At 47.5% G+C, this 10,669-nt stretch overlaps 1 protein-coding gene and 1 long non-coding RNA gene across 2 annotated transcripts; one reads left to right on the top strand and one right to left on the bottom strand.

The window, feature by feature from the left end:
• Positions 1–1,042: 1,042 nt before the first annotated feature.
• On the top strand, positions 1,043–4,259 carry NEUROD1 (neuronal differentiation 1). The gene is made up of 2 exons (XM_031601131.2): positions 1,043–1,184; positions 1,435–4,259. The coding sequence occupies exon 2, from the start codon at positions 1,444–1,446 to the stop codon at positions 2,515–2,517; it is 1,074 nt and encodes a 357-aa protein (XP_031456991.1). The 5' UTR covers positions 1,043–1,184; positions 1,435–1,443; the 3' UTR covers positions 2,518–4,259.
• On the bottom strand, positions 3,300–10,615 carry LOC149917275 (uncharacterized). The gene is made up of 3 exons (XR_016468311.1): positions 10,437–10,615; positions 5,337–5,440; positions 3,300–3,367 (listed from the first exon to the last, which is right to left on the bottom strand). It is a non-coding gene; the product is annotated as an uncharacterized LOC149917275 (long non-coding RNA).
• Positions 10,616–10,669: the final 54 nt, after the last annotated feature.

Raw genomic sequence — 10,669 nt, 5'->3', positions numbered from 1 at the left:
AGAAAAAGGGGAAAAAAAGAAAAAATAGAAAAAGGAAAGAGAAGAAAAGAAAGAATGAAAAGAGAGGAAGAGGAAAAAATAGAAGAAAAAATAGAAGAAGAAAAACGAAAAGGAAACAGAAGAATTTAAAAAAAAAAGAAAACTGTAAGAGGAAAAGGGGGAAAGAGTAGGAAAGGAAGAGAGCGTGAAAAAGAAAAAGAGTAAGAAAAAAGAGAATAGGAAAGGGAGAAGGAGGGGGGGAAGAGAAAGAGAAATAGGGAAAAATAAAAAGAAAGAAGAGAGGAAAAACAAAGAAAGAGGGAAAGGGGAAAAAAAGAAAAAGAAAGAAAGAAAAGGAAGAGACTCGGGGGGAAAAACAAGAAGCAGCCAAACGAGGCAGATGGAGGAGGAGGAGTCTGTGGGTCGGGGGAGAGTCGCTCGGAGCGATGACACCGGGGGGCTGCGGGGAGGGACGGGGCGTTGGGACCGGGCCCGGGAGAGCTGTGGGAGCGGCAGAGCGCTACCGAGAGCGAGTACTCGGCCCGGCCCCGACGTGCGGCACGGGGCTGCCGCTCCTCGTCGTCGCGCTCCGGGCCTCCCGTCCCGCCCCGTGCGTCCGTCCGCGCCCGTCACACGAACACACCGAGGTGCCGCGGCTCCCGCCTCAGCCCCGCTCCCGCTCCCGCCGTCCCCATCCTCCCTGCGGGTCCCCGCGGGTGCCGCCGCCCGCGGCCCAGCGCCGCCCCAACCCCGCGCCCGCCGCCGGCGCGGAACAATGGGCGCGGGGCGCGCGTGCCGCTGGCAGATGGCGGCGCCCGGCGGGCCACCACCGGGGGCGGGGCGGCGCGGCGGGCGGCCGGGCGCGGGGCCGCATACAAATGGGGGCGTCACGTGGGGCGCGGCGCGGCGCCGGACGTTGAGCGGCCATCTGGCGCGTGCCGCGGCGGCCGCGGGGCGGGGCGGGCAGCGGGGCGGGGCGCGGCGCGGCGGGGGGCGGGCGCAGGCGCGCGGGGCGGGGGCGAGCGGCGCGGCCCCGGGCCCGGCCCCCGCCCGCCGCCGCCGCGCTCCGCCGGCCCCGCTATAAAACCGGGGCAGCCGGCGCTGCGCCCTCGGAACGACGCGCCGCGCCCTCGCACCCGGAGTGCGCCGGCGGACGGCGGCGGGGTTATGCGACCGTCACCGCGCGGGAGAGGCTGAGAACGGAGGTAACGGGTCCGGAACGGGGTGGGCACCTGTACGGGGATACGCGCCGCGCGGGAGCGGTCAGGCAGGGGCGCGGAGCCAACACCTGTGCGCGGCGTCGGGGCGCGGGCGGCGGGAGGAGCGGCGTCCCCGGGGCCGTCCCCGTCCCCGAGCGCTGTCTTCCCGCACCCGCTCTCCTCTCCGTCCCACGACTCCCTGTCACCCGTCCGGCCCCGAGCGGTGCCCCTGACCGGCGCTGTCCCTGTCCCGCAGGCGCTCGCCATGACCAAGTCGTACAGCGAGAGCGGGCCGGCGGGCGAGCCGCAGGCGCAGGCCCCCCCCGGCTGGGCGGCAGGCTGCCTGAGCCCGCCCGCCGACGGGCCCGAGGCCGACAAGAAGGAGGAGGACCTGGAGGCTCTGCACGGCGAGGCCGAAGAGGACGCGCTGCGGAACGGCGAGGAGGAGGACGAGGAGGACGAGCTGGACGAGGAGGAGGAGGAAGAGGAGGAGGAGGACGACGACGAGCAGAAGCCCAAGCGGCGCGGCCCCAAAAAGAAGAAGATGACCAAGGCGCGTCTGGAGCGCTTCAAGCTGCGCCGCATGAAGGCCAACGCGCGGGAGCGCAACCGCATGCACGGCCTGAACGCGGCCCTGGACAACCTGCGCAAGGTTGTGCCCTGCTACTCCAAGACGCAGAAACTCTCCAAGATCGAGACGCTGCGCCTGGCCAAGAACTACATCTGGGCGCTGTCTGAGATCCTGCGCTCCGGCAAGAGCCCCGACCTGGTCTCCTTCGTGCAGACGCTGTGCAAGGGCCTCTCGCAGCCCACCACCAACCTGGTGGCCGGCTGCCTGCAGCTCAACCCGCGGACGTTCCTGCCCGAGCAGAGCGCGGACGCCCCTCCGCACCTGCCGCCCGCGGGAGCGCCCTTCGCTCCGCCGCCCTTCCCCTACGCGTCGCCGGGGCTGCCCAGCCCGCCCTACGGCACCATGGACAGCTCCCACCTCTTCCACCTCAAGCCGCCGCACGCCTACGGCGCCGCGCTCGAGCCCTTCTTCGAGGGCGGCCTGCCCGAGGGCGCCGGCCCCGCCTTCGACGGCCCGCTCAGCCCGCCCCTCAGCATCAACGGCAACTTCTCTTTCAAGCACGAGCCCGCCGCCGACTTCGACAAGAGCTACGCCTTCACCATGCACTACCCCGCCGGGCCGCTGCCCGCCGCGCCCGCCCACGCCGCCGTCTTCTCGGGCGCCGCCGCCCGCTGCGAGCTGCCCGCCGACGGCCTGGCGCCCTACGAGGGGCACCCGCACCACGAGCGCGTCCTGAGCGCGCAGCTCAGCGCCATCTTCCACGAGTGAGCGCCGCCGCCGAGCGGGGCCACCAGCAATAATTCGGATCTATGCAATTTTTAACCTCGCGATGGGCCAATTACAAAATATATATGAGATCTCTATTTTTCAACCAACGTTTTACTACTTGTTACCTTTCCCGCGCCGAATTATTTTGTTGTGGTTTTGTACAGAATTTTTAATGACTTTTTATAACGTGGATTTCCTATTTTAAACCATGCAGCTTCATCAATTTTTATACATATCGGAAAGGTAGAATTATATCTAATTTATACGAAATAATTTAACTAATTTAAACCAGCAGAAAAGTGCTTAGAGAAGTTCTGTTGCCTTAGCACTGCTTTCCTTTCAAATCGTTAAAGAAAAACAAACAACACAAAGCGTAATCCGGGCAATTTCTTTCCCATGAAAGTCTTTTTGGTTCCTTTTTTTTTTTTTTTTTTTTTTTGTCTTTTTCCTTTCCCCCTTACGATCAGAACCAGACCCCCAGCTCTTGAGAAGATAGAAGAACGAGAGACTTATTTTCTATTAAAACATATCAGTTCAACACGTGACTTGCACAAACTTGTATATAAATATTATAAGCAAATGCCAACACCCTTTTAAAATCAAAAGCTGCTTGACTATCACATACAATTTGCACTGTTTCTTTTTAGTCTTTGAGCCCCTTGGCATCCCGTGGTGTTTTTTTGTTTTTTGTTTTTTGTTTTTTTTCCTGCAGAGAACTTGAAGCTCTCGGTGTTTCCGGACGCTGTAACTGCATGATTTTAGACATATTCACACGATCCGTGGTTGTCATTTGCTCGTCTCATCACTCAGAACCTAAAGCTGAGCAGGTCGTTGGAGTCGGGCTATATACCTATTGTAGTCGATTAGTACGGTAGCTTGAAACAAATTCAAACCATTTAATCCGTAATTAGAACAATAGCTATTGCATGTACAATGCAGTCCAGAATAAGTGCTGTTTGAAATGTAACGCTGGTTCAACTGGAATCAAATCTGTACTGTAATTTTGTTTGTAATCCTGTATATTATGGTGTAATGCACACTGGGATTTTAGGAAATGTCCATCCTTTTGCAACAACCTAGTATTGAACATTTGGTCGAATGTGGCATTTCTCCTTCAATGTGATTTTATTTTTTCTTAGTGTAAGTAATTCCTATGGGATTATTGTTTTATTCGGATAGCTCATGGAAGGTGCGACACTTATTATTTGTAGAATAAAATTGGACTTAAAAACAAAAAAAAAACAAAAAAACCCCACCACCAACAAGAACAAACCGAGGACGCGGCTTCTTGCTTGCAGCGCGGGGCCGGGTGGGGGGGCCGGGCCGGGCGCTCGCAGCGGGGCTGCCCGGTAGCGGGAGGACGGGGCTCCGGGACGCGCGGACCCGGAGGTGCGACCCGAGGGGAGCGGCCGCATTCAGCAACAGGTCGGCGTCCGACGGCAGACGCTGCCCTCGCTCGGAGCCCGAGGTGTCCTGAACGCGAGAAAACGCGAGGGTGTCCCGGGCACGGCCCGGCCGGGGGGGGCGGCAGGGCGCTGCTCCCGGTCAGCCCCTCCTGGGCAGTGCAGCGCTGTAGCGAGTCCGGTAACGGGAGCGAGCGGCCGTGCTCAGACGGCGCCCGAGGACCGACCCGGGCTTGTTTGCCGTTTGGTTACGTGCCTTCTTCACCAAGACAAGGATTCTTCCAGTCAAGGGGCAACTCACATGCCACCATCTTTTATTCAAAGGCAGGCACAGATGTTCCTTCTGCAGGGGAGGTTTTAATTTATGAAAATGATATTGTTTATGCATGAATGCACTCTGCATAACACACAGTACTTCCATCTGATGAGAGAAATACCGCAGAACCAGTGCCAATGTCAGGAACATATTCTGCAAATTTAGTCGCTTAAATGTTTAATGAATATTTGGAAGGCATTTCCAAACCACAAGGAACCTTTTCAATTACCTTTTTCTTTTTTTCCCCAATTAATAACTAAATCCAACTCCTCTAGCCAATGCAATTTACTTAAAAGATCCACCTAGGCTTTCTTGGGTATTTGCTACTGCTATCCTTAATAACATTTTAATGTTATGAGCAATTTAATAAGGAAATTAATTAGGCATTTTGGTAACTAGAGGCTCCATTTTGAAAATCACTTGTGAGTTTTGTTATTACCATTAGTTTAGTTTTTTTTTTTTTTTTTTTTTTTTTTACCTATAATATACTAGAGTTATTTGGTTGTTATTTTGTTTCTGTTTTTTTCCTTCAGTGCTGCTCCTGCTGTCTCCATGATATTTAGTTTTTTTTTTGCTGTTAGTATGAGGCTAAGTCCTGAGATGTCTGCTCGTGACTCCCTCGGGAAGGTCTATCAAGGTCTCTTTCAAAGGAAAGAATTACTCATACCGTCCCTCTCCTGTGAACGTATTGCTAATTAACTAAGGCTATAGTGGGATTATCTAACTTCCTCATGCGAAGGAAACCGAGGGGTTGAGTCATCCTCACACACATACTGGGTAATCCAACAGAGGCCTAGAATGCTATTTTTATTGCTCTTTGGGACCAGTGGTCTTTCCCTTCTCCTTTACACCATATTTCTCTGACGGCAGAAATTGTTCTGCTGTGTGTATGCTTGAGAAGACACCAGTGCAATCTTTGTGAGAACAATGCATGAGCAGCAACAGTCCAACCAGCAGATCTGCCCTGCTTGGTTTCTGCAGCAAAAGGCTAAGACCTGGAGGTTCTGACCCACCACCACGCGTGACATGGCTGAGGCTCCAGCCATAAGAACTCATGTCCACAAATTGCCCAAGAGGCAGAAACCTCGGGTTTTACCTACCTTGAATAAAAGATGGGGCTGAATGTCATCAGGCTCTGGGCCAGTGCTTTCAGGAGGGCTACAGGAGTGGAGAAGAGTTGGAGCTTTGAGGAGAGCCAAGGGCCCTGAAACGCCAGAGGAAATTAGAGTGTTAATTTCTCCAGGAGTTATTGTTCCAGAATGTTAATAAAGTAATATCAAAAAGAAAAGGTAATAGGTATTAATACAAATTATTCTAAACTAGGTCTTAAGAGCAAGTAAAACAAACCTTTTCTATCATCTGTAACAGTAAAAATCACTGCACTTATTTCAGCATTGTAACTGATCAAAGTTGGATTCATCATGACTTGAACGGTGGCTTTTGGCACATTAAAATATAACACATCCCTCTCATACAAATAAAAGGTTACTAAAAATACAGTATTCTGTGCAAAGAACCTCATCAAACAGCTTTTGAAATTACAGAGCTAAATGCTCCTTTTCTTGTTTATATATATTATTTAAAATAATTAATCTCTCATTTCTCACTCATAACTGTTCAGGAAGAACTCACAGAAATCAAAGCCTGCTTGGTGAAGTATTAGGGAAAATATGTAGAAATTGGTTTTCACTTTTATTCACCAAGATTTTATAGTAGATATTTTAGAAATTATAAATGCTCTGCACTCATTCCTTAGCTCTAAATCCCTTATTACATAAAGTCTTGAAAAACAGAATGTGATTACGTATTGAAGCAGAGAGATGAAGATCTACAAATAGACTGTTACTTAAATATGTACATAAGTGTTTTTTAAATAATTCATACATGTATTTAACAAACTGTCAGAAGCTATGCAATACAAAATTAAAACTGACAATGCTCTTAAAGCGTTCTCTAAAGTATTTAGGTTGCCTACAGGGTATGTAAAACATAGACTTTCAGCCCTGGCTTTCAGTTTCCTAGATTGTAGTTGTCTGGATTGCAGTTAATGCATTTTGCGTGAAATAAAATAGAATAAATTACTGTCTATGGTATTTGCCAGCATTATGTTGATAATAGAATAAAAGATATATATTAGAACCTCATTATCTTAAAAAGACAGCATATTGACCTTAATAGAAAGGAAGAATGAAATATCTTTTGGTGAACTCATTCTATTATATTCACTTCCAGTACCACATTTTCCTTTGACCTTTTTCTTTTCTTTTTTTTTTCTTTTAAAATTATTACATTATTATTTTTGCTAAGATTGATTTCAGCTCCCAGTACTCTTGGAATGACTTAAGCTTCATATTCCATTCCTATTTCTTCTTATTCCTGCGCAACCTTTTCAGTCCTTCTTGTTTTTCTCTTGGCAGTCATCTCTGTCAAACCTACTTGACCATTTCTACAACTTCAGGCTTTTTTTCCTTATCTGTGCTTCCTTATCTTCATGTTAATTTTATATTTTTCCCCTTTTCCTTTTGGATGTTTTCTTTCTCCTTTTCAGGCATACAGACATATATAATAATAGCAATACCCTCTTCTACAGTCTACTGCTACTATTTTTTTTACTGCAAATTAATTAATTTTTGACCTTATTCATAAAATGCTTGGTATTCTGCTTAGTATTTCTTATTTGAAGCCAAGGAAAAACAACAGAGATTAATTAATATTGATAGTTCTAATAGGTTCTTTTCTATAGGAGGAATGCAAGAAGAAGATTCATTTATGAGAGCTAATATTTGGGAATGAAAACCCGAAGTATAACTGACTACACGTCCAGCCTTTATTGCATGAACACAGTAGCCAGAAAAACACAAACCAAGGAGATCCTGCCAACTTCCTAATTCATGTTTATTCAGAAGAAAATCTAGAGATTTGTTCATCCAGCTGGTGAAACAGAGCTTCCAGGAATGTCCAGGCCAATCCTCAGAGTGAGCAACGAGTGTCTTCCTCACAGCATCCTCTCCTCTTTTCTTAATATCCATACCCCAAATCCAGCATCATATTATCCATGAATCAAAACCTGGCCTTCTAATCTCTCACCTATTCACCTCACTGAATTTTTCTAGTCCTTTTCCTTGAGGGAAAGGATTTATTTTCCAACAGCTTGCTTTATCTTGTTACTCTCCTCCAGTAATTATTAGTTGTGCTTCCCTCCCTCACTGCTCCTTGCAGAGAGCTGTAAAGCCTATTTCTTCATTAAGTTTTCCTGGAAGAGATTTTTGAGACTCCCACTGCTTCTTAGCACCTGCACAGTCAGAGATGGCTTCTTCTGTCCGGTGAGGAATGCTGTCAGCTGAGGAGAAGTTGTTTGTTCCCTGCTACTTCTTGTCAGGGCTGAGGATGTTCCCTTCATTTAGTTCAGCTGCCTGGCCCCAAGGCCAGCACACAGACATTCAGGGTCTCCTCTGGTCTGCTGAGATCCAGCTCTGAGGAACCCCAGGCAGGATCTCCACAGCCTGACAGACTGCCTTCATCTGGGGCCGGCTCTGTCACCATGGACTCCCTTGTGCCTGCCAGACTGTTGATGACAACAGCTGCTGTCACCAGCCCTGACATGCTGATTCAATTTCCAGTGATACACTGGGCCTACCTCTTTGCACAGACTGGTCCAGCTACTTGGAGCCTTGGCCAATCTTGCCTACAGGTGGCTTTGCTGTGAGGGCCTACCTATCTGGTAGTCACTGTCAGTACCCCTGTGGGCAGCCTGCCCTCCCTGCCCCTTGATGCTCTCCTTCATGTTTCTGGCTGCCACAGTGCTAAGAGCACTGAGGAACATTAACAGCCCAGACCAGCCCCACCTGCAGCCTGCCTAAGAGCTCAAAGATCTATTTAAGCTCAGCCTGGGGGTCCTTCTTTCCCTACTCCAGAGAAGCTGTGAGATGCTTGTTCTAGTAGCTGCAACACTGACAGAAGAGGAGCCAGACCAGTGGTGTGGCCTCAGCCCTGTTTTTTTTTGTTGTTGCAGGTTTCCTGGTGGCTAAGCCTCCTGGCTGATGCTGGCACCTGCCCTGGACTGCTTCACCAGGTACCATGTGTGGCCTGAGAAGGACCTGCTGTGCTCACCTGGAGTCCTCTCAGGGGGGAACTGGCTGTTGCCCTGACTGTGGCATGTATTCCCTTCATGCCAGGCTCTCCTCCTTTTGTCCTTTACTGCTCTTACATGAGCCTTCATCACAAAAATGAATAGTAATAAGACACTTCCTGAGGCAGGTCTACAGGCTCTAAGGTAAAATAGAGTAAACTTTGTTTTCAAACTAAAATACTGAACAAAACAGTTTTGTGGATTCAGTTCTATGGTATGTTACACCTGCTGTATTGTAAAAATACATATCCTGTCTGTAATTATCAGTGGGGGGAAAATAAAACCACAACAGGTATGTCTTTATACAGCACAGCTGAAGAACAAGGTGTACTTGTTCTGTACAAGGTTCTTCTCCCTGGATCTGAAGGATGTGCATCAAATTCAAAGGTAATTACTCTGTGCAGAAAACACTAAATACTTATATTCCAAAGATGTTCAAATACTTATAAAGAGTAACAAAACACTGTCCTTCTAGATGCCCTTTAATGGGATTATCAATACACACAGACCTTCTTACAAGAAATGACAAGGAAGCTCTAAGTGTGAAAGTACTGCTTGTGATATACAAGATGGTTAAAAAAATCAGGCTAGACTATGATTCTTTGGCATTTTTTCTCAGTTCAATGTAACCATCTGAAAACTTGCGGTATAGATACATACAAAAAACAACAACAACAAAAAGCACCAGAACAAACAAAACCAAGTAGATTTGCATTAAATAGTATTTCTTTTTCCCAGGGGAAAGTCTGTCTCAGACAATGGATTGTGGTGATTGAGGATTTTAGTAGCATACAAAGAATGTATAAACTTCTATACAGAAATGAAAACCATAGAAGAAACATGCAATTCCCTTAATTCTACTGTTTTGTTTTAATCCACTAGCAACTAATATCTTACTAATATCTCACTAATTTAATACTCTTTTATTGTCATTACATGGAGTATTGGAACTCCCAATGACATTAATTGAACAATATTGCAAGTCTGGGAACTGTAGCAGTCTTTCACTGAAAATATTTTATATTTCTGTGAAAGCTGTTAACACATCCTTTTCTTTATCTTGTGAGGAATAATCTAGTGAAAATACATAGATATGTAGATGGGATAGTCCAGTATACGATAGTAGGGGATTATGAAGCATATACTGTCTCAATTGATTAAATCATTTTAAATTGTTCTTTTATTAAAAATTTACCTTTCCTTTAGAACGAAATGAATGAAAGCATGTTCAAAAGCTCTGACATCCAAAACTAGATAAAGTTTAATTGTTTGATCTACTGCTGTATCAGAAAGGTAAATGGACAAGTTGTGTTTTTTTTTTTTTTTTTTTTTTTTTTTTTTTTTTTTAGCTTGTAACTTTTCCTGCCTTCTCACTGTTATCTTTAGGTGAGAAGATATATTTTGCAAGAAATTTCCATCTGCATATTTCAAATTATTTGCATCTTATTTGATTACTCTGTAATCAAGGTATTTACATTCCAACAGAGGGGATCTAAGGGACATAAATACTGACACATAGTCGGAGTAAGACGATTGATGCTAACAGCTTTAAGCAACCTGGAGCTTCATGTGATCGTGGCTCAGAAGGGCAGATTTGCCAGGGCTGCTTCTCAATTAAAGCTAAATCAACACCTCAGTGCAAATTCAACAGCACTTACAGGTTGTGCACTTGGCAACTATTCTGAGCATACTCAACATAATAGGGATACACAATATCAAGACCTTGTACTGAGATTGAACGTCTTTAAATGTTTCTGTTGGCTGTGTAATCAGTACTTGATACAGGTGTTTAAGGAGCTACAAAGGAAGGCAGCTTTACAGTCGCAAACTCCTGAGTTACCTCGCAGACTTCCAGCCCGTTTGATGGCAGAGAAGTTGGCCTATCTCTGACAGCAGCTCTCTTCTACAGACCCAAGCTCACAGAGACTTGGATATTCTGACACACAGTCGAAGGAACTGCAGCTTGTGTCACTCAAAAAGGGCAGTGGGTTTTTTTTTTTAATTGTTTTATTTCTTTCTGCTGCATAGCGTCACGTCTCTAGCTTTATGCCTTAATAACAAGATTACCGACCTGCTCGTTTAACGGTATCCACGCGTTAATAAGGCACCACGGAGTTATACGACTCAGAACTCAAAAAGCCTCGCCGTTTTCCTTCGCGTTAAGCCCTTGCGGGCTCAGCAGCACCCGCCAGGCTGGGGCCGCCTCAGGAGCGCTGATGCGACCGCCCTCAGCGGGCCCCTCCACGAGCGGAGCCGCCCCACCCGCCGGCGGCAGCGCGCCAAAGCGCCCCGCGCGAGCCGCGG

This window comes from Phasianus colchicus, chromosome 7 (genome assembly GCF_987193195.1).
Source record: "Phasianus colchicus chromosome 7, bPhaCol1.hap1.1, whole genome shotgun sequence".
Classification (NCBI taxonomy): domain Eukaryota; kingdom Metazoa; phylum Chordata; class Aves; order Galliformes; family Phasianidae; genus Phasianus; species Phasianus colchicus.
The sequence above is the reverse complement of the archived record's forward strand: the minus strand, read 5'-3'. Positions and strand labels throughout refer to the sequence as shown.

Coding starts and splice junctions, on each gene's coding strand:
- NEUROD1 (XM_031601131.2), top strand. CDS start 1,444: ATGACCAAGTCGTACAGCGAGAGCGGGCCGGCGGGCGAGCCGCAGGCG.